The sequence below is a fragment of the Chanodichthys erythropterus genome, chromosome 12 (genome assembly GCF_024489055.1).
Source record: "Chanodichthys erythropterus isolate Z2021 chromosome 12, ASM2448905v1, whole genome shotgun sequence".
In the NCBI taxonomy this organism is placed as follows: Eukaryota; Metazoa; Chordata; class Actinopteri; order Cypriniformes; family Xenocyprididae; genus Chanodichthys; species Chanodichthys erythropterus.
Genome location: NC_090232.1, coordinates 9,901,059 through 9,926,379, shown reverse-complemented (window position 1 = coordinate 9,926,379; position 25,321 = coordinate 9,901,059). Strand labels below are relative to the sequence as shown.

General features: G+C 35.0%; 1 protein-coding gene across 1 annotated transcript; it reads left to right on the top strand.

The window, feature by feature from the left end:
• Positions 1 to 2,705: 2,705 nt before the first annotated feature.
• micall2b (mical-like 2b) lies at positions 2,706 to 25,321 on the top strand. Its single transcript, XM_067404273.1, has 17 exons — positions 2,706 to 3,058; positions 3,835 to 3,883; positions 6,768 to 6,909; positions 7,588 to 7,736; positions 7,987 to 8,117; positions 9,326 to 9,763; positions 11,187 to 11,531; positions 11,698 to 11,864; positions 12,371 to 12,419; positions 12,919 to 13,109; positions 14,683 to 14,750; positions 15,046 to 15,163; positions 16,726 to 16,828; positions 16,918 to 16,991; positions 17,250 to 17,364; positions 17,993 to 18,039; positions 19,154 to 25,321. Exons 1-17 carry the CDS (start codon positions 2,916 to 2,918, stop codon positions 19,237 to 19,239), a joined length of 2,415 nt encoding a protein of 804 aa, XP_067260374.1. The 5' UTR covers positions 2,706 to 2,915; the 3' UTR covers positions 19,240 to 25,321.

Genomic DNA, 25,321 nt, shown 5'->3' with positions numbered 1-25,321 from the left:
TATTTTTCTCTCAGAATGAAATAATGTTTATTTTGGCTGTAAGAACAGCATTCATTTTAGCCTAGAAGAAAACAATAACACAGTATCACATACTCCCCCTCATTCTCTGTGTATATTGAGGGCTTCAGAGATAACAGCTTCCAGATGTTCCACATTCTCATTCTTTCATTGCCTTGCTTTACTTCAAGCTGCCAAAGAAGTGAATTGTTGTCGTTAAGACAGTTTCTTTCTGTCAGTATGTTTAGCTAACTCACAGGACTGTAAGGAGGCAGAAACATTTTATCACACACATACACAACGCAAGAGTTTATAGGAAATGGTTAATTCACTTGCTCTTTTAATGAGTTTTAAACATCTCTTGGCATGCAGTCTGAGCATTTCTGACCAAAATATTAATTTCTTGTTTCTTCTGTAAGATAAAGGTATGTGTGGGCTGCTGCTGCAATTATTTAGTAGCCTACTGTTTATACACCATGTTTAATTCTAGAACAAACTTGATTTAACTTCTTCACTAACAAAAATAGCTTATTCATTCAATACTTTTAACTATTGAAATCTGATGGCTCAGTGAGCCTTCATGGGGAGCACTGACATTTCCTCTCTCAAGATCCATAAAGGTACTAAAAACATATTTAAATCAGTTCATGTGAGTACAGTGGTTCAATATTAATATTATAAAGCGACGAGAATATTTTTGGTGCGCCAAAATAACCCCCAAAATAACGACTTATTTAGTGATGGCCGATTTCAAAACAATGCTTCAGGAAACATCGAAGTATAATGAATGAGTGTATCGAATCTACTGTTCGGAATGCCCAAGTCACGTGATTTCAGCCGTTGGCAATTTGACGCAATCTGAATCATGATTCTACACACTGATTCATTTGGGCTCCGATGCTTCATGAAGCAGTGTTTTGAAATCGGCCATCACTAAATAAGTCGGGTTTTTTTTTGGCGCACCAAAACTATTCTTGTCGCTTTATAATATTAATATTGAGCCACTGTACTCACACGAACCAATTTAGATATGTTGTAGTACCTTTATGGATGTTGAGAGAGGAAATGTCATTGCTCCCTATGAAGGCCTCATTGAGCCATCGGATTTCAACAAAAATATCTTAATTTGTGTTCCAAGGATCAACGAAGGCTTTACGGGTGTGGAACGGCATGAGGGTAAGTAATAAATGACAGCATTTTCATTTTTGGGTAAACTAACCCTTTAAGGCCTTTAAAAACGCTTACCTTATGCTGTCTTCATGTGCTCTCGGAATACGAGTTTCCTAGGTAAAAATTGCGCATCAACGCTCTTCCATTTCGAAACTTGAATGCGATGAGCTCACAATCACGACTTAAGAAGTGGGAATTATCAAATTTCCTATAGCACGTGAAGGCAGCATTAACTCCTTCCATGAAGACGTCATAAGCTTCTCGGGAGTTCAAATTCAGGGGATTCTCAGATTCACACGGTGATTTCAGCGAAAATCACTTTGGTGTGGGTGTGGAAACCAAAAGCGTTCAACATAACAAATGTTATGTTCATACCAAGGTGTTATTATTTTTTGGACATCTTCCATTTTAGAGGCCTTTCATGGTGTGTAATTATTATTATTATTTTTTTTTTTTTCAGTATGCCTAAATAACCTCTTACATTAATGTTGTCAAACTACCCAACTATGATTTAGTCTCTTACTGACATCTATTGGTCAAATAAAGAATGACAACCATTCCAAGTCTTCAAATGTTTGACAGATTCTGTTTATACACATTCTAAATTCTATACTGTATGTTTTATTGTGAAACTTCATTCATTCATTAATTTATTCATTCACTACACGTACTAAACAGTGGCACATGTTGATAATTAAATATTAACAAATAAGTCAGAAAGTCCAGTTTTAAAGTTAGTTTCTACCTAAAAATGTATACCGTTTATATAACGCAAATCTTAAAATAGTTAAAGGTCAGTCATGTCTAGAGTGCAAGCCTCGATTTTGTATTTCCTTCAGTGTGATTCAGCAAGATTAGACAAGTCCAACAACACAGCCAAGGCACACCCATATGAACATAATGAACACCACCTGCAATGTGAACACTGACCTGCAATAATGCACCTAAAGTAACACCTGCAGGAATACACAGGAAGTCATGGATTTACAGAAATATGCCAATTCCATTTTAGTCTGAAATTAGAAAATAATATCAGACAGTGGCATTTATTTTAAGGAATGATCTAAAGTAGCCTACACTTTTCAAGCAAAACATTTCCCAAAATAAGTTTGTGTAAGACAGCAACACATACTGTTCAAAATTGAGTATATGGACACTTTCTGGTTGTCAAAGGTTAATATAACATTCTCATAATTAATGTAATGAACAACAGCTGGTGGGTCACCTGTGTGAACTTGAGGGGAAATTACTTCATACATTCACAAAAGAAAAAAAAAAAGATGAATTAGTATTTATTTGCACTTGGTTTGATGTTTTGTAACCAATGAAATAGCATTCAGAGATTTTACAAGATTATCATGGCACCACTTGCAATGGAACATACATGTTTTGGTACTTTTAAGTGCTTAGTATGAATATGTAAAACACTCAAAGCCATGCTATAGCCTATAGGCTATCAAAGTACCATGACATTATCATTTTGGTACCATATTACATTTCTTGTAAGGGAAGTCCTTCAAAAACGCTTACGTTACCTTAAACTCCACCCATGAAGACGTCATAACTCTTCTCAGGAGTTTCAGGGGTTTCTCAACTTCAGCTGAGGGTGAAATCACTTGGTGTGGGTGAGTGAAAAAACCAAAAGCGTTCAACATTCAGCGTTCGAGATCCCATTGGAAGGAGGGAGGCAATTCCAGATTCCGTGTTCAGTTTAAAGTACTAGTCTCGGGTTGAATCGCATTCGCACCATGGCTGCTGTGAAGGCGCTTCAACAGTGGTGCAAAATCCAATGTGAAGGATACCGGGACGTGTCGATCACCAACATGACTACATCTTTCCGGGACGGTTTGGCGTTCTGCGCTCTAATTCACAAACACAGACCGGAGTTGATGTAAGTAACATCCCCCACAGAACAAACGCGCGGGTTGGTGTTGCTTTGTGCTCAGAAAGAACAGCTTCTGAAATTTGGACGAGCATTTAAATGCTTAACCTTCAAATGTAGAGTTTGTTTACAGTCCTATCAGACATTAGAACATTTAGAATTGTGGTTCAAAACAGAACTTGGGTCGAGGGCATCACATTTTAGAACGTAGGATGACATCAGTAAAAGTTTCATTCCTTAATATATTTAAATATGTGAACTTTTAGAATTCAAGGTCAAGAAATGTATTGCTTAGGGAAAATTGGACTTCTTAGACCTTAAGTTAGAACTTTAGAACTTGGGAACATAACATGAGTACTATTAGTACCTTAAAATTTAAGATTATTAAATGTTTAGTCCTTCATGACTAAGAAATTAACTTTTTTTCATTTAGAACTTTTAGAACTTGAATTACATTAAATTAGAACTTAGTACAAACATTTTGAAAATGTATAATTTCAAGCTAGATGTTATGATGGGAATGTTGGAACTTTGAAAACCTATTTTAGATATTGGGAAACAGATTATGTGCTTAAAATGCTCAAACTTTGTGTTTATTCACTGTTTACATCTCGTAACATTCTAGTTGTTTAAAGTGGGTATCAGGCACTTGTGTGATGACACTGCACTGGTAGCCTAAATGCTTTATTTGTGTTTGTATTAGTGTCAGATTTACATTGTTAACATTTGGCATGGGAAAATCCCTTTTCTGTTCACTCACTCATGTTTACTTTGCTCTCTTGCAGAGACTTTGACTCTTTGAGCAAGGAAAATATTTACGAGAACAATCAACGGGTAAGATATTATTAATTTGCTTGATATCTTTATCACTTTTTTACCCCTGTAGTTTCCATTACCATACCTAGATTTTTTTGTATCTTTTAACCGTCTCCACAATAGTGAACACTTTTCCTCATATGACTAACAGCCCTTTAAAGTGATTATCAACTATATGAAAAAGATTAACATTTCTTAAAAAAAAGGGGGTTTTGTGCTATAGAAGAACCATTTTTGGTTCCCCAAATAATATTTCAGTTCACAGTTCTTAAAAGAACCATTTTTTTCTTAATTTGAAAACCATTTTTAATAATCTAAATAACCTTTTCCTCAAAGTTCCATGGATGTTAAAGGTTCTTCATTGAACAATTGATTCCAATAAAGAACCTTTATCTTTGTGTTTGAAGTGTCCTTGGATTGACTTTACATTTCTTTCAGTTTTAAAAAATAAGTAGTTTATACATTACAGTTTTAGGTTCTTTAAAGCATCCCCACAAAAAAAATATTTTTCTAAATCAAGAACTAGAGAATAAAAGTTATTTGTGAAATATAAATATGCTCTATTATGGCCTCTGCTGGTAAAAATCTTGCTTTGGTTCTTAATTTGTAAGAGAGCAGATCAACAACTTTAAGTTTTTTGGGAAATGCCTTCATTCCAAAAAGTTATGTTTCCTAGACCTCTCATGGAGCTATTTGACCCATGTGTGGTTGACCAGGGCTATGATGTGTCCGATTGAATGCATACTCCAGGCCTATTCTTGTGGTTTCTTCTGTTTTTGAGGCATTTGAATCACATGTTGTGCTGTCGTAGACCATTATAAATCATCATCTGCACACACTTCCATTCCTGTTTCCACGGAAAAAGGAATGCTGTCCAAAAGGGCATTGTTGTGAAAGAGAATACAAAAGCATAATGAAAGTACAAAAGAAATGCTAATGAATAGCTTTGTGTGCATGTAAGGACGACAGTCTCTTTCCAAACTGAACACGTGTGTGTGTGTGTGAGAGACTGAGAAAGTGAAAGTGTTAAGATAAGGTAATGCATGGTTTACAGGGTGGAGATTCGGGATAAGGTAAATAGAAACCTGGCGCTGACTAATAGTTCAACGTTTTGTCACATGCGCAATAGCGCCAAAGTAATGAAATGTTTTGTCCCCTCTAAGTGCTGTGCTATTTTATAAATAAGGAAAAAAAGGAGAAAATGTATGTATCAAATACACTGTGTGCAAAGTAAATGAGTCTAAACATTCTCAGTTGTTAGCCAACTGTAGCTTTGTTTTGGAAGTGTTAGTAATGATCTGTAGTGATTCCTAGTGTTTACATTTAGATTTGTGGTCTTTGAATCGCATTACCTGTTCTGTGAGTTCTTGAATGACATTTAGATTTAGATTACATTTAGATTTTATCAAGATATTTTTTTTCTCTCTTTTTCATTTCTCTCTGCTTGATCATGTCTGCTCTTGTTTATTTTTGTTTTGTTTTTGTTTTTTTCTCCCAAAGAAATCCAGGCCAAGTTCACATTTTTGTGTGTGCATAATGGCATGGTGGAATTATAGTTCTACCCCAGGATGGAAAATCACCACAAATTACAAACATTTTCCCAACTGTTCATTATTGTAACATTTGTTAACTATTCATAAGCTATGTGTTAAAAGTTGATCTAGTGACATTTGCACCATTGTGAATAGAATAACACTGACCAACTTCCTCAGTTTCAATAGCTAATGTCAATCATTATGTTCTTTGTAAGAGCTGATAGAAGCAGAAATATAGTTGTTTAATTTGTAAAAGAAACTTCAAGGCACAATATGTAAGATTTTTGGATTCAAATATCCAAAAACCACTAGAACAATGATTCTGACTTGTGTATTTACATTAACCCAGATCTTTCCAAGAATGTTTAAATCCAGAGAAATGAGCAATTTAAACTGGACATGGATGTGTCCGTCTGTCCGTGCGTCACCTATAAGTGACCTCACACCCGCTTTACCCTCTATTTTTTTTTTTTTTTTTTTGTAAAAACCGTGGAAACACCAAAAACGCTTTAATATATTATGTATTATTAGACAAGGGAACAACTGTCTGGATACATTTATAGACAAAACTCATAGCTCAACACGTTTACTCTTATTGTTTGAATCTCGTTTTCTTGACTATATTAATCGATCTAGCTTACTGCAGTGCGCAATAAGTATCTTTAACAATAAGTATTTCCACACACTCAAATGTATCTAATATGATCAAAAAGCACTGCGGAAGAAGTGCTTGACCGGAAGAAGCGAAAGCGGCAACTGTGGCATAATAAAAGTTCCACTGCTCTCGAGACGTGTGTTGCACTCGTCTCTCATTAGCAATCGCACCAGCGGCCTTGTTCAGCTCCAACATCGCTCCGTTTCATAATACAGTAGCGTTAATTATCTCATCCATGAATAGATGTCTGCCTGAATCCTGTCAAGATTCTTTTCCACTGGCTATGAGGTAGAAGACGACATCTACCATGACTCCGCACTCAATCTCGGTGTCATCAAGCTACTTCTTTGTTTTGAATAGGCGACCTCTAGCGTGAAAAGTTTCATATTGTGCCTTTAAATGTAATCTAGAACAGACAAGGATAATATTCATCAACAGACTGTATCCGTTATGTTCTTTCCCTTTTGCAGCTTGCAGATATCAAATCATTCCAAATTTTAAGATGTTTTTGCCGGTCTAGCACTTTATAAAAGGAGTATATTCATTTAAAAACGCTTTCAAAAGGAAATCCTCCAATTGTTCTGCCACAGAGATGTTTCCGTGATATTGTACATGCACACATACTGAAACATCCTTAATGGTGAGAGATAAATCTCTCTTGTGTAAATTGTTACCCCCTCTCATTCATTTTTTTTTTTTTTTTTTTAACCAGGCTTTTGAGGTGGCAGAGAAGGAGTTGGGTATACCTGCCCTGCTGGATGCCGAAGACATGGTGGCTCTAAAAGTGCCTGATCGGCTCAGCATTCTGACCTATGTGTCCCAGTACTACAATTATTTCCATGGACGTTCTCCTAGTAAGACATGCGCATACGCACACATAAATTTCAGTACTTTCGCTGCAAAGCTGTTACCCACCCAATTTACAGAAATTATAATTGTTTTCAGATGTACAGATATCCACAGAAGTTACTGTACATTGTTACTGCACCTCTCTTCCCAGTCTGTCAGTAATGCTCTGGGCTGCGTTTCTCAAAAGCATTGTGAGCCAAGTTGATTGTAAAGCGCTATGGTGGTAATATGTTTTCGGAAGCGTGGCCCAGTTTAGTTCCTGTCTTTATGAAGCCCCTCCTTCTGAAAAGTGCAATGTGCTCTGATTGGTCGGCTAGACCAATATGTGTTGTGATTGGACAACACCTTCAAGCGTGTTTGGGGAAATCTCACTCCATTTTCAATCACTTCGAATTTCAACACACTACTAGCCCAACTCAAAAAGGAAGACTACAAAAAGACTACAATCAAGACGTTTCAGGGAGTTCAGAAACAGTGCGCACTGATATAGAGAATAACTCTCTTTGGACTGCCTTTTGTTTTTTTTGCAGACATTTTTCATGCTCAAACAGTAACATTACACACTAAAGTTGAAAATGTAAAAGTAAAAAAAAAAAAAAAGCATAAGAGGTCCTCTTTAAAAACATGTTTACCATGTGGTCATTTTCAGCATTGCTAAAAAATTTCACTCTTTGGATGTGCAGTTGGGGGTATGGCGGGGATTAAAAGACCAGCCGAAGAGTCTAATGAAGCACCATCTGAGAAGAAAAACCAACCTGTCACAGCTAAAGTTTTTGCCTCACCTAAACCAGCCACAGAGAATAAGACACCTAAACCGGCAAATGAAAATAAGGTACAATATGTAACTCATCTGACATCTGTCAATTCATAGAGGAACTTTAAACTGTTTGACAGTTCTGTATTTTTGTGGAGTGTGTGTAACGGGACAGTGCCCTTGTCTTAGGTTACATTATTCTGAGATAACTGATGTCAATATTGCCATAATTATTGATTTCTTGATTTATTGATTGATATATATACATTATACTGAGGTGTTTGCACAGGGGCTAAATTATTTTTTTGTTTGTTTTTGTCATTTCCAGAGAGAAGTTTTGGCTGAACGTGCCAATAAATCAGGATCTCTGAGCAGCAGCTGTAGCATGTGTAACCAACACGTTCACCTTGTTCAGCGCCACCTAGTAGATGGGAAGCTGTACCACAGGAACTGCTTTAAGTAAGTCACTACTTTTTTTTTTTTTTTTTTTTTTTTTTTGAGCCATTGTTCCTTTTATTAACTTATTTTTAACTTTAAGGGTAAAAATAGCACATCTATGCAAATGCATCCACCTCACATGACTAGTGAATCATGCTTGAATTGACATCACAATGATTTCATGTGTGCAGTATAATGTGGGAAACATTTTTGTAATCGCTGCCTGTCCGTAATAGCTTGCTGTTCGTCAGCTAGCATAGTTCATTGTGATTTGTCACCTGATCATTTAGTACAATATGTCGTGGAAATTCTCAATACAAATCTGACTTCACCACTGACAATTCAAACAACCTCCAGTTGTCAATATAATATACATAATACTCAGTACCAATACAGTACTACAGTACCTTCGAGGTAATTCCCATCCCGAATATAATATAATACAATACAATACTACAGTACCACAGTACCTTCGAGGTAATTCCCATCCCGAATGTAATACAATACAATGCTACAGTACCACAGTACTACAGTACCTTCGAGGTAATTCCCGTCTCAAATATAATACAACATAATACTACTGTATCTCGGGGTAATTCCCTTCTCGAATACTTCTAATACATTTCCAATACTTCGAGGTAATTCCCTTCCCAAAGTAAGGTGACTGCGTCCCATCAAGAAGCTACTATCGCTACATCAATCACACATGAGCACATGAGTGAGTCTCAATGAATATAAAGATACATGCACATTTAAGTCTTACAGTTGAGTAAAAATCAATGTCTTCTTCACTGCGATTTGTTCTGGTGATTGGTTTGTAATGCTCTAAGCTAATCATATGACTGGTCTTTGACCTAAGTATCCTTAGTCTGCATTTTCTGTACATTTCATGTTGGCATAAAATATTTCCATCACAAATAGCAGTACAATGTTTTTGCCATGACTAAAAGGGAGTGAATATAGATATCTGTTGGACTAATATACTAGAAATCATTCACCTCCTGATACATGAGATGCACTCACAGAGGCAGAGAAGGTTCAAGGAAGGTGAAAAGCTGATAAAAATAGTTGCGTTTAAATTCGATTTTTAAAAATCAAAATAGAAGGGGCAGTTCTAATATGAATTCGGGAGACTGTTCCAGAGTTTGGGACTGGCAATTGCAAATGCACGGTTTCTTCCGTGTTTAAGTCTGTATTGTTTTGTTCATTTCAACCTCCCTTGTCAACAGATGCAGAGAGTGTTCCACTATTCTTCTCTCTGGCACCTACAAGGCTGGAAAAGAACCAGGCACTTTCATCTGCAAGACGCACACAAGCACAGAGAGGCCTCTAACCACACCAACCACACACATCACAGTGCCTCCACCGAAGACGCAGTCTACCTTTATAACCAAGACTGACCAGAATGCATCAGGTGGAGGTACTGGAAAAGCTGGCTTAACACCTAACGCATCTAAACCGGGTTGGCTGGCCAATAAAACTGACCGTACATCCACCCGTGGGTTAGATGTCACACCTACTCCAGCAGTTCAGCTCACGCCAGCACCAAAAACAACTCCAGCACCAGAGAAAACAACTCTGAAAACCTCTTTCAACCCCAGAACACCCACGGAGCCTCTAAAAGCTGTAAGCAACAGCACACAGAAGAGCCAAGAAGCCAGAAAGAGGTGAATGACTTTTGGTTCAGTATTCTGATATTCTCTTTGTAAAAAAATTTAGATTTTTGGATAAATAGTTTGTGACCAGTACTGACTGACAGTGTAAGAGTGTTTCTCTTGCATTTCGGATCAGTGTTGTTAATGTAAAATAAAACTATTAAAAATCACTTTCATTTGAAATAAATTTATAAATATTAGATTAAAAACGAATGAAAATAGAAATGTTGCCTTGTCAGTTAACTTAAATATGTTTGCTGAAGTATCAAAATGACTAAAACTAAAATAAAAATAAATAAAAGCTATAGAAAATAAAAAAATAGAAAATAAATAGAAAAAACTATAATAAAAACCACTAAATGCATAACAAAATGATGAAAATGTAAGCTAAACCTATTACCTATACCTTAATAGCAATAAATTACATAAAATATGGGTGGTTTAAGAATTTATCATATATGAGATTGAATTGTATTTAGGGATGCATGATATGTGACATCAGTGTCATGTCTACTAATATTACAACTTTTAATTTATTGCTATCGATCAGAATTAAACGTATATTGGCCAGTATTCTCATTTCCCTTTACTGTCATGCAACGCTCATTTTAAAGTTAATCTTTAGAAACTCTAATAATTTAACATTGTAAATCTCAAAATAAATATATTTTTTCATACTGTACATTATAAAATTCTGATGCCTAAACTCATTTAAGCATGTAGGGGGCATTTACACGACAACAGCAATTTGGGGCCTGAAAATGCAAACTTGTGAAAACGTGTTTCAAAGTGCAAGTTTTTTTTAAAACGATACCGTTATTGTCTCCATGTAAACTTAAAAAATTTACATTTGTGAAAACATTAGGCACATAGTGTTTCTTTACAAAGTGATGTCGCCATCTACTGGCCTGGCAAGTGTAATACAGCGTTTTTAATCATTTTAATAATTTTCGTTTAGTCATCTGTGAGAACGGGGATTGTTTTGACAACGTTGTAATCTGTACATGAAACCTTTCAAAAATGCAAAGGAAAACATTTCTGTTTTTAGTACATCGTTGTCCTGTAAACGTACCCTTAAAGGGATAGTTCACCCAAAAATTTAAATTCTGTCATTTACTTACCATCAGGTTGTTCCAAACCTATATGAGTTTATTTGCTCTGCTGAGAACAAAAGAAGATATTTTGAAGAATATTTTTGACCAAACAGTTGTGGGGCACCAATGTCTTCCATAGTATTTGGAATTTAATGGTGCCCCACAACTGTTTGGTTACCAACATTCTAAATATAATTTTTTAATATTAATAAATAGTTTTTGCAGAACAATATTTAATAAATAAATGTTGGGCATTTATCGGTTATAGACCATAACCTGACTAAATGTTCAACTAATTGTACTGACTAGAACCTTAATATTGGTTTTGTTTTCTTGGTTAGATTTTTTGAGTCCAGCAGCAGTCCCAGCAGTTCTGTGCCTGCCAGTAAGAGCACCTCATCGTACACCTCAACTACATCTGTGAGCCCAGCAAGTCTTAAAACTCCATCTGTGAGCCCAGCAAGTCTTAAAACTCCTACACCAGAGAGTACAACGCCTAAAATCACTGCAGGAGCAGGTAAAAACAGAGTTCTGCTACGGGTGGGAGACTGGGCAAAAACACAGGACACAGAAAAAGAGAAGGAGAATGAAAAAGAGAAAGCCAAGGCTATGATCGGAAAGATGGTGGCGGTGGAAAAAAATAACAACTCGTCTCCGAGTTCAGTTGGGCTGAAAGCAAGTGTCAGGTGAGCTACATTCACCTACATAGTTGATCCTTTATCACTTCATAAGGTGGAAGTATACAAGGCCATGATGAAACATTTTTTAAATCCATGTTGAAGTGTTTGTTGATGTGTTAGTGTACAAATACACATCTATTAACACATTCTCCTCTCACTTTGGTTTCCATAGTAACGTTTCCCCTGTGGAATCGGGTGCTAAAGGCACCTTTAGTAGGGTGCGTCTCAAAGCACTGGATACCGATGTGAAACCTACTGCCCACGCTGCTACAGCACCATTCTGGATCAAAGATACAACCTTATCCAGGCCTGTGAGCACGCTGTCATCCAACAGCAAGGGTGAGGAAGACGAACTCACCAATACACTGTCATTTCTAGATTGATAATTTTCAGAGCTTGTTCTTATTGGTTGTTTGCAGAGATGGTTTTGCTTGACGGATTTGATTTTTCTGTACCTTTTGATACGTTATTTAATATAGATGCTTAAAATACTGACTTTACAGTGACTTTAAACTAGGATATGTTCAAAATCAGTATCAAAAGCTTTTGTTGGTTTTTGATCAACACATTCCTGTGAAAGAAAAAAACAAAACAAAAAAAACTCAACCTCAAATGTAAACATGACATTTTATATTATTATAATTTAAAAAAACAAATATAAAAGTGTTTAAAATTATACTAATTAATTATATTAATATACAATTTCATGTCAGGTTTCCATTTGAGGTTTATACGATTTCGAGGTATAAAATAAACTATTGTTAAAAAGTTTGGGTCGGTAAAAATATGTATGTAAACTTTATAAGCTGTTTAGCTATAATTCAAATCTTTTGATGTAATTTCAGAAAATGATACAGCTCCATCTGGCTGGAGGTCCATGCTCAAGCCTGTGAAGTAAGTTTGCTCATTTCCATCGTCTCTCCAAATGAAACCAGCTTCTGATCTTTGTACTAATACTGCCTTGTTCTTTTGTGTACAGTGAATAGATGAATCATTTTATGTCATGTTCTTTCTCAGTAAAATTATCCTCTCTATATGATTTCCCTAACCAAATCATCCTGCTCTTCATTGATTAACTGCTTCATTCTCCAGAAGGTCTGTCCCTCCCACTTCTTCATGCTCTATTGTGATTGGTTCTCTTGATGGCCGTGTAAACCCGCTGCGCCCAATAAGACCAGCGGTGGGTCGTATCTGATAGTGCCCCGAGCGATAGAGCTCATTGCACAAGCACTTCCCCCATGAAGATCTTTCACCTGTAACTAGCTCTTTAAATTCCTGCCCCACCCTCCCAAACTTTCACCCGTCAGAGGTGAGAGAAGGGATGCTAAACGTTTAGTGGCTCAGAAACACAGCAGAAAAGTTCTATATCTTTTTCTTGTTTCCTATTCATTAGAACTGCCAGTCCTATAGAAAACACCGGCTCACCCTCCAAAAAGCCGGAAGCAGCTTCTTCTCCACGGACATCAGGTCTTGGAATCACCACGACATCCATTCCTGCTCCATCTACAACCAGCATCTCCATTAGCATCAGCTCCCCCAAAGCGCCCTCGCCTAGCCCGATGAAAAATGGGCCTAAACCTTGTGGTAAGACTTGAGGAAAATGTGAGGAAATGGACTTGTCAAATATTACTTTTATAATATAATATAATATAATATAATATAATATAATATAATATAATATAATATAATATAATATAATATAATATAATATAATATAATATAATATAATATAATATAATATAATATATAAAAAAAATATTATAGGTCACACAACAAATACTTAGCAATGTATAATAAAGCAATGAATTTTATAAAAGGGGTTAAGCATAAAATATGAATTTATAATATAATATAAAAAATAGGGTTGTGCTTAACAAAATAATTAATTATATAGATTTATGCTTATAAAATTATCATAACTACTATCATAAATTATCAAAACTATCATAGAATTTAATATTTGAAATTGGCCTTTTTAATATTCATTTTAAAGTTTTAAGTAATCTTGGTATGGGATTTTGTCGCTTTCATTATTATTATTATTTTTTTTTCTTTAATTTGTATTTCAGTTTTAGCCGTTTTAGTACTCCAAATTGTTTATTTCCATTAATTGCCAATGCAGCATTTCTAATTTTCCTTTAAGGATTTAAGCTTAAGTTTTTCATATAATATTTTAATTTTATTTAACACTCTAAAAAATGCTGGGTTAAAAACAACAAAGTTGGGTTGAAAATGGACAAACACAGCGGTAGGGTTAAATGTTTGCCCAACATGCTGGGCAGTTTTATTTAACCCAACTATTGTTTAAAATTACTATATGTCTGGCTTAAAATGAACCCAATAGGTTCGAAATTAAAGATCGACACATAATTACTAGAGGCAACAATAATATTCAAAAGGTGAACATTTATTAATAAGCAATTTAGCATGTTTAATTATTGTTCATTAAACTTATTAATTAATGTTCATTTATTAAACACATTTTATAAATGTTAATTTCCAACATACTTTGGGTTCATTTTAAGCAAGCAATACAGTAATTTTTAAACAATATTTGAGTTAAATAAAACTGCCCAGCAGGTTAGGCAAACATTTAACCTAACCCACTGGGTTTGTCCATTTCCAACTCAACTTGGGATATTTTTAACCCAGCAGTTCAGAGTGTACAATCACTGAAAACATTTTTTTATGATTTTAATTAACAAAAACAACACCGCTGAAAACCAGTACAATTTTGCTTCTCGGGTAAATGCATCTTGTTTGTGTGAAACAAGATCAAGATACTGATTTAAGGATATTTTTGCAGCGTATGATTACCATATATTCACACATCAGGATATACACACAGTCCTTCAGACTTATTTCAGAAAATATCAACTTGCTGTAATTAACTTTATATACATGTTACTGTGTCCAAAAACCAAGGTAATACCTTGATACTTTCTGTAAGGGTGCCAGGTACAGCCAAACTTTCATTAATATGTTAACGTTAATATTAATTGCGTTAACATGAATAAAGGATCACTGCTTGCACACACACACATTTATATAATATATATATATATATATATATATATTATATAAAAAATATTTTTTTTCTTCTTTCTTCTCTCAATTTCTCCGTTCATCTGTCTGTTTTCCTCTGTCTTTCTTCCAGACTCCAGCAGTGGCAGCAGTGTATCTCCTGTTAGTCCCTCAGGGACTGAAACTCACAAATTGCACAAGGTGTGTGTCAAAACAATAATTACATGTGTTATCTGGTCTTGTGCATTTCTGTCTGCACTGATGTGTGTGAGTGTTGAGGGATTATTTTGTCAAGGGGCCTATTTAGACTGTTTTGGAGAGTCAAAAGGACCTTTGGGGCACAGTTATCTTTGAATAGACTGCTAGAATCAAAATAGAGTGACTTCATAGTAAGCCCAGACTCTATTCAGTTCCTCAGATAGACCCACTGAGGATCTGTACAGAGTAATTTGTGCAAAAGTTCACATTTGACACATTCTGTGTTTGTTTGCTTTAGCCGGGCTACATTCCGAAAGAAGACATTCAGAAAGAACTGAAGGAAATTGAGATGAATATGAACGAGTTGCAGAAAAGAGGAGTAGAGCTGGAAAAACAACTCAGACAATGTGATGAGGGTCTGTACAAAAACACACACACTTTAAAAAACATCTCACTTTTTACAGTTAATCAAATAATATGAAGGAATACATAGAGACTCACATGACAAAGAATTATTTTACTGAGAAGTGGATCTATTGGATCTAAATCAGGCGTCTATCAGCGGATCCGTCTTTCAGCTTCTATCTGCTTTCAAACACTCTGTATAAGTGCTCAGTGAAGAGTGTCAAAGATGTCTATTTACAACATGTTTTTGAGCCATGGATCATTGTAGCCAATTATAGACACATCTGTTGAGTGCATGAACATAGTAGCCAATCAGAGGTGCTTAAGAATCCGCTCAAAATGCTTAGGGGAAATGCTGGTATCATCACATTTTTAATTTCAGTAGCGACTTGTTGCAATTGTCTTTCCTTCCCTAATGTGACAAACGGCTTCTTGAACAAGAAAAAAAAAAATGTACGTTATTACTTGAATTTGTTTGAGAATTGCTTGTCATTTGGAATGGACACTTTTCTCAGACTGATGCATTTCCACAGTTATCAACATCGTAAATCTAGTTTTTCATATTTAAAAAATGTAATATATAACACTAAATGTTATTACCTTGTCAGTAAATGAAGAAAAAAAACAAGTAAATGCTGCTGCGAGGGTGTTTCTAATACAACGGCTGAGGGAGTGATGGCAAATTTGACAGTTTTGTCTCTTCTGACCAACGTAATCAATCTCTCTGTACATTTTCTTTCTTTTGGAAAGTTGTGGAAAGTCGAAATCTTTTCTTTTGCTATTGGACTTCCTCTTCTGAGAATGTGAAAAGGGTCCATTGCTGTGATTTCATGTGAGTGACAGGTTGTCCCGCCCTCGTGTCCGTAAACACCTCATCAGAGAAGAGAAGAGATGATGTCGATGAAGAGATTTTGCCTAAAGATTACAATGATGGCAAATTATTTTTATTTTTTTAAAGTGCATGGACAAATTTATTATAATAATGCAATATTCAAAAAAAAAAAAGATTTGTCAATTTTGATTTCATGATGACTTTCATTAAACTTTCATTTCTTTTTTTTTTCTTTTTTTTTTTTTTAACTTCATAACAATGCCTATATGAAAGTGTTGATTCATCCTTACTCTGAAATAATGAACTCAGAAAAGAGGATCTATGTATTAGAATGTTTTGGTGCTCTAAGCATTATTTAAACATGCTTATTGAAACGTAAGCATTCATAGACTGATGTTGTCCTCTGGTGCTCCAGCAGGTGGAGACAAATATTACAAATGTATATTGTCAGCTCTTAACATTTTCCTCCGGTTTAATAGATAAGGCTTTGTCCCAGACTAAAATGCATGTTTGAACTATTTTAACTGAAGCATCTTGCACTGACATATCTTAAAATATGTCAGTGTTCTAGTTTTTTCTCAAGATGCACACCAGTAATGTATTTTTTTCTAGGGCACGTTTATAAAAGCTACTTAAATGACCTAATTGAACTAAGGCCTAATCCTGACTTAATCTAAGCCCTGTGAATGAAATGATGTTTAAAGGAGTCTTTAACTTTTTAATTTTTCATTTTTTCTTCAGAAGGACAAGAGGACACATTAATGAATGACTTAATGGTGGACTGGTTTACCCTCATCCGAAACAAACAGGCCTACATGAGACGCGAATCCGAGCTTGTGTACATGTATGTGCAAACTGTCGAAAGCTGATAGTGAATATCCTGTATTTCTGAGTGCTCTGTGTATTGAACAGTGTTATTGTCTGTTATGATAGTGCCAAGACGCAGGATCTAGAAGAAGAGCAACCCAGTGTTGAGGCCGAGCTCAGGAGACTAATGGAGAAACCAGGTTGGTACGACACTGAAAAAAGTCTAGCATCATCCATTTGATTTAATATTTTGTTTGTATAACGCTATGGCATTCATACTTTTTGGGGTCACTGCATCTCAGGATGCTGATGAAGCTTTGTGTAGACTATTGTAATAAATGCAAACAGCTTGATTTGGTCTTATTCAAGAGGTCTAATTTGTTTAAAGACTTAACTGCTTCATATCACATTCGATGTAAAATCTAATCTAGCTACACAATTATTTTTTTATCTTCTAGATAGTCTGAAGACCTTTCGTGATCGTAAACGAGAGGAGGAGCTGATGGCCAAACTTGTGGAGATAGTGAACGACCGGAACGCCATAGTAGAGGGGCTGGATGAAGACAGACTGAGGTGTGCAGGATGCAACATGTATCGTATATCATATCATATCTCTTTGTGCAAGTGAGATGAGTAAATGCATTCTCACATTTGGTCTAGAACTGCTATAACCATCATGTTTACACACAACACCTCTGCACTTACTCCTGATTTCTCTCAACATGGGCTGTCAGTCAATACATGGGAAAACAGAGTAACTTGCATTATTCATTTGAAAAAGTAATTTGTAGTTACTTGGGAAAAGTAATCTGATTATGTACTTGTAATGCATTACCCCAACACAGATCATATTATATAATATCATATATCATGCATCATATCATATATTATATTGCTTTATCTCACCTAATCTCATCTTAGTGCTTAATATCGCATAAATAAAGAAACGGAATACTTTGTTTAATTCAGTGATTTAAATGAATTTTCTTGCATATACATCCTTGTTTACATCAGCAGAAGAGCTGAAAATGATTACATTTTGATGAAAAAATTAAAAACATTTTGCTTTATAATACTACATACAATATTAATTTCTTTGTTTAAACTTAAATATTGTTTATATTTAACCAGACTGCTATTGAATATCTAAAACCTTTACATAATGTGACATTTGTGGCTCTTTTTACACCTGCATCCACAGAGAGGAAGAGGAGGATGAGCAGCTGAATAAGATGATGCAGGATCTTGGTAAGTATGATTATGTACAGTAGCATCAAACCCTGACAATAAAAATGTTTTACATATTTTTCCCCCTTTGGGCTTTGAAAAAATATAGAGAAATTGGAGCAAAGGAAGTAAATATTTAACCTTAAACAATAAATAATATTGTAAGGAAATGTAACAGAAATTGCCACAGATTTCCCCAGCAGTTTTTGTACAATAGATTAGATTACATTTCCCTAGCTAGAAACAGATTACTGTGTACCAGCTGGCTCTGATTATAAAGAGGCAGAAATGTGCAGCCAACTCTATTTATTATAGTCCATTCTGTTAAATGATTCAAAATGAACATCCCTTCCTGTTTGCAAATATTGAGAGGCTGGCAACAGAGAGACAATTGTTTATTGTCACCATTTGTTCAATGATGGCACAGAGGATTATTTTTGCTAATGTTTAGTGTCTGTTTCTAGTCAACATTATAATATAAACCTATATATTTAGTGTGTAATTGTAAATCCTTTTAGTAAATCCTACTGCACAAGAGATTTTACTCAAGGCAAGGGCAAAATTGTCATTTAAAGGCATTAGTGTCCGATGTGCTAAATGTGGAAAGCTTAAAGTTTTCAGAATTAAAAACATGCATTAATTTCACAATATTGTTGGCACTTTTAACCCAGCTTTTTTTTTTTTTTTTTTTTTTTTTTTTAAGCAAAAACTAAAGTTTGCTATTTGGAATAACTAGTACCTGTTCAACTCTCCGCCCACCAACTCAAATTGCTATGAATCTTGAGAGTAATTACTCAGTGCATGTTTATATATGCCATGTTTTGCTACCAATTTTGATTTAATGATCACTAATGGAAAACATGGGCCTTGGCTAATGATCTGTCTGCATTTTCAATGCTAAAATGAGTTATTATAAAATGTATAATTTACCAACCCAATTAAACCAATGCATAAATGTGGGCAAAAGTCATAACCATTTGCAATTCATGACATAAAAACGGTCTGAAAGCCCTGGAAGCGGTTACTGATGTTCTGTGGAATCAAATGAGACTGTGGTCACCATTAGTAAATGACCTCTTGAATTGAACTTTATGTACCTTACAGTTAAGTATGTGTTATGCTCTACCATTTGCAGATATAAAGAAAGAAAAAGTCAAGAAAAAATCTCCCATAACCCGGTGGTTTAGCATGAAAAGTAAACGGGCGTCTGCAGAGAACTGATCCTCATGGAGGGTGTGGCTGTGTGTGTTTTGTCTCAGACCGAATGTTTCTGCTGCAGTTTGAGGTCAGATCACAAAATGTAAATTGCAGATACACAGACTTTAACAAATGGTATTTTTGTGAAATCACATCATTATGTATTGTCACACTGTGTATTTTTTTTTTTTTTTTTCACGTACTTTTGCGCATTTTTCATCTCCTGTCTTTTGTGGGTGTGATTTGCGCATTCGTTAGCAAATGTTTTGCACTTGAATCCTTTGAATAATGTAGATTGTTTCTCTCAGTCAGTGTTTCATTAGGGAATTGGACAGTGTTGAGAGAAAGGAAGTCTTTACTTCTTATTGATTCATATTGGATTAAAGCTGAAATGGACAGGTTGAGGTCCGACTTTACTATATTCACACTCTGATGCTTTTTGTTGTTTTTTTGTTTGTTTTTAACATGTATTTTAGTTAAGAATATATTTCTTTCCAGTTTTAATCATTTTAATGGTCTCTTATCCTGACACACTTATACACTATCTCAGCAGCAGGGGGCAGACAGTGACTGATTTCAGCAAGAACATTGTTTGCCATTTAATTTCTCAACAGACTGAGAGCACTGATTTAATATGGTCCTTTTTAAGAAATTATTTAGGATTGTTCATTTAAGGGTCTGTAATGTTGCTACGGTACTAGGATTATGCTTTTAACCACTGTCCAGGCAGCTTTTTATTTTTTTCCGTAAATATGAATTGTCTGGGTCTGCGTATGGTCTGCTTTTCTCACTGTATTTGATCAAAGGTACATCTTAAAATGTGTAACAGACTGTTTGAGTATTTCTACCAAAAACCAAACCAAAATCATTTTTTACTCGGTACTCAACATTTATTTCCAAACCTTTATACTGTGCACAATAAATTTTAATAATCAACATGAATGGTTTTTCTTTAGTCCATCTGTAGTTATCAGAATCTAATTACACTTTTTCTCTTTTAGTTGCCCCTTCCATTATCAAAACAAATTTGTTTGCATACTTTTAACCAGGATTGCTGTATGAGCACTACAAATTTCCATTTTAAATGACTGCGTAGTGAATGAAAATAAATGAATAAATAAATTTAGGTATGGCCATTGTGATTTTACACCAGGAAACTGCAAATCTGAGCCTGTTGTTATTATTATAGCCTGTTACTATCTTAAAGCTGCAGTCCGTAAGTTTTGCCTCTTTATCGCCTTCTCTGTTTGAAACCTGCAATTGTAGTTATTTGAGGAATTATCCTCTTTATGTGGGTTGTACATTGGCTCGGCTCCTCAAGTGTGAATTAATCTAATGTTTTGAGTATGTGTGGCTGTCAGTCACCACACTGGTGGATACTGTACTTTGGAATCCGATTCTGAATCTTGGAAGTATGACTAAAATAAGAATTTTCATCCGAACAAGTATTATTGTTATACTTTATCAAATTGTTAATGTTAAAAAAACATCAGCATTGGTTGACTGTGTATTTAGTGTGTATTAGCATTACCTGTAGACTTCATTTTCTGTACAGTCTAATCTCTAATTGTCACACCATACAATCCGCCATTAAAATAAGTTTAATTTATCCAGCTAATATGAGAAAAGGCTATAAATGATCCGCCACCTTAACTGGGACTTCTCCTTTATGTAAACAGACGTGATGTAACGGCGCAAAGACGAATGGTGGAAAGCTCGGATTTCCCGCGGAAACCTACCAGTACCACCCAAATTAGAACACATTATTACAAGCTTACCGTTGTGTATCGGGCTAAGCTAAGGACCTAGTTTTGAACACTGGCTGCTCAAATTGATTTTGGATCATTTTTAACCAAGAGTTACAGACTGCAGCTTTAATATATTTTAAAATATTTATGTAATGGCAGAGCTGTAATTTTCAGCATCATTACTCCAGTCCTCAGTGTCACATGATCTTTCAGAAATCATTCTCATAGGCTGATTTGGTGCTCAAGAAATGTTGAGAACGGTTGTATTGCTTACTATTTTTGTGGATATTGTAATAGATTTTAATTCAGTATTCTTTGAATAAAATTTTAAAAAGAGACAAATATATTTGAAATATATATTTTTTTACCAATTACGAGTCCTTGCTGAATAAAAGTATTCATTTCTTTAATCCAAATTTTTGACACTGTGGACACTGGGGGAAAAAAAACACTGCTCCTTTAGGTAAAATAATGTGTAGCTGTTAGACTCCATGTCTCCTGTATGAAAGATCCAGAATAGAATGTCACTTAGATGCTTTAAACAAGTCAGAGTAAACACTCTTGAAAAACACCTAACAGTGCAGAATCCTATAATAAACTGAATGCTTGGTCTTATTTTGGGGAATCCCTATGAAACTGGCTAGGTACACTTTGTGTCTGTGTACACACTTACCTGACCAGAACTCATCTCAATAATGTATGTTAGCATTTGTCTTGCAGCATGTGTTTGTGGGCTTCTAATGCATACAAATTTATTCCAGTTCTGTCTCTGTTTGGTTTTGTCGTTCAATGAAGAAATCTGCTGCGACACAGATTATACAGCATGTGAGACCACAAGAATGGGAATGCTAACATATGCTAATGTATGTGTTGATACTCTGTTAGCGCTGATATGGCGAGTGGATTACCTGTGTTTCCATCTGATCCACTGAAAGTGTCTACAACCGAGGACACCCCATTGAGCTTTACATGTGGCACTGCTTTGATATGCATTTATGCTAAGTGTGTTTGTTTGGTGCCGCTTGAATTGAGTGATGAATATAGGTTTGTGGTCTTGCCTCATTTGTTTCACTGTTAAAAGAGAATTCAGCTAAAAAATTCCAAACCTTTTTAGTTTTTCCTTGGAACACAAAAAGAGAATTTAACAGAATTTTCATGTTGCTGTTTTTGCAACCTAGACTCCGTGAAAAAACATGCCTCTATGCCTACATTTTTTGCAACTCAAAAAATGTACCTATAGGCTACATATAATTCACTGAAGTTCCCTGCTGAAATGAACACTATGGCAGTACATGTCACACAAATTAATTACAGTGGCAAAATATTGATTAATAATCACAACACAATACTGTGTTGTGGCCTCAAAACACATTTACCACTTACATGTTGACTTTTGTATCACATAACCAGTTCTATATCTATGGCTTAGTCAACTTGCTTGGTATCTCACCTAGTACAGCATTGCACGTGGAGCTCTTAAACGGTTAGTTCACCGAAAAATGAAATTTCTGTCATTAATTACTCACCCTCTTGTAGTTCCAAACCCGTAAGACCTTCGTTCATCTTTGGAACACAAATGAAGATATTTTTGATGAAATCCGAGAGGTTTCTGATCCCAATAGAAAGCAATGGAATTACCACATTCAAGGTCCAGAAAGGTACTAAAGGCATCGTTAAAATAGTCCACGTGACTACAGTGGTTCAACCTTATACAAGTCTTTGAGCCGTTCACAACAATAAGCAGCTAAAATGACATGCTGCTTAAGCAAATGTGTTTTTATCTCACGTTTTTGTTAAAATTATTGGTTAGGTTTAGGGTCGACTTTAGCAAAGGTTCTATGTTATTTCAAATCCGATAGAGCATTAACCTTTTAGCACTAAACACCAGACATTTCTTTCCAGAACTGCCACAATACAACAACCAATATATTAAAACATTGCCAGATTCATATCCATTTTGTTTTCAGATAAAACTGAATTCACTTTTTTTTTTTTTTTTTTCACTGGACATTTCACTTTGAAATGTCCAGTACAGTAGAGTACGCAGCTCAAACCTGCTGCCAAGTAAATTAATGTAATAAGTAATTTGTGCTTATGGTTGAATTGGATCGTTGAGGGTCAGCAGCAAAGACAATGATTAATAAAGTGAGATTAAATACATAAAGTACATTTGAGGAATACTGAGTTTGTTTTTCTGCAAGTGAGATGAGTAAATGTATGCTCGCATTTAATCTAGAACTACAATAACCATCATGTTTACACAGCACACACAACACCTCTGTTATTCCCGATTTCACTCAACATGGGGACAGGAGAGCTGTCAGTCAATACATGGGAAAACAAAGCAACTTGCATTGTCTATTTGAAAAGGTAACATTTTGTGGTACATTTAAAAGTAATGCATTACTTTACTAGTTACGTGAAAAGAAAAAGTAAAGTAATCAGATAGATAACTCGTGTTATTTGTAATGCATGACCCCCAACACTAAGCAACGTAATATCATTTTGCACAAATGCAATTTATAACAAATATGTATATAACATTAATATAACCAATATGAGTCATACCACATTTGTAACTTTTGTGCTGTTTTTTTTTTTTTTTTTTTTTTTTCTTTACTTCAGGCACCTATACTTTACCTGGAAACAGAAAATTGTGATTTGTGAGAGAAATTTGCTATTTATTGAAGGCTATTTAAACAATATTATTGTGGCTTGTGATTTTAGAAACAATTTTATCTTGGAGGGTTTTTTTTTTGTTTTGTTTTTTGTGAAAGACATAATGGAGAATTTCTCTACAGGTGCTTAATCTCTGAATGTGTATAATTGTTTTCTTTCGGTTGGTTCACTGTGCTGAGTAGTGTAATTTATCGTCATAAATGCTCTGGGTTAAATGAATTTAAGCACACACACATACACATGTAAGGCAGAATATAAGCCCCTCATTGTGTGCTAGGAGATTTCTGGGAAAGACATTAGAGATGGAAAAGCCATCTACACTGACCTGGAGAGATTGTCCATGTCAGACTCAGCCAGCATGTGCAGAGACACACACACACACACACACACACACACACACACACACACACACACACACACACGGCTTCATGAGTGCACACATAAGTACACTCAAGTATTTGAGTCAGGTTTGAGCCCAAAACTATCAATTACACAAATGCACATGTTGTATTTGATGGCTCAATAAAACGGTAAACACCCATGAAGGGTCGTGAGCATAGAGAAAGTTTCCTATTTTATGTGAACATTAAATTTTTCAATTTGTGAAAAGACAAAGATTTTCAAGTCTGCAGAGACCGAAATAAGAGAAATGACTAGTTTTGAATATAGGGTTTCATGGCTTATATTGATTCCATATTTTATTATGTTCCATATTATTTATATTGATTATATTGAGCAGAGTGGCTAATGGGTGATAAACGCATACACAACAATGCTGAACTGTTCACACTCTGAATTCTAAATTAAAGTCATTAAACTTTTATATAAAAAAAAAAAACATTAAACTTAAAAAACAAAATTCTGACTGCACATTCTATATTAATGCTGAAACTTGCTGTTGCTTGGATAATGAACTATTTTCTGGACATCATTTTTATATTAAATACAATTATATAAATGTCATTCATACTGTAATAATTATAAATATATTTAACTCTGGTAAAATCACTGTAAAACATGACCTTTCGTAGCTTGTTGTTGTTTGCCATATTGAGAAAAATTGATAATTTGCTGCAAATATACAAATGTTTATTATTGTTCATTAATAAAGCTGTGAAGATTTTTAAAATATGAAAAAAGTACCTCTCTTTTAAGTCTCTACAAACTGTTTAGTAAAAGACTGTAACAGAAAATGATGACTGGCCTGAAGTCTCTCCATACTGAAAAATCATTACAGGAAACAAACACATCAAATACATTGTATTGCGTATTTTATCAGATTACACCTTTCTTTACCGTCATTGAATGTTTATCATGATAGAATGCTTATAGTTCTGTATGACGTGCACACTATTTGAATTCATTCTCTGGTTTGATTTACCTCAATGTAATTGCTTCTGACTTGGTATTCGAACTAGTTAGGGTTTGGCAAAAACTTTTAAAAATGTACTGTGTAGTGATGCTGATTTCATTATTGCACGTATTGTTATTTATTGGACAACCTAGATGCATGGACATTCTAATCTGTTTCATGTCTGTTTGTAGAGGTGGCGTCTTGCCAATGTGTTTTGAAAAAAATCATGTAAGAAAACGACTTAAGAAAAGAACAACCACTGTCTTGTCAGAGATGTGGCTTATGGAGCACAAGCCTTTACTTGTTGAACCATTTTCATTTCCAA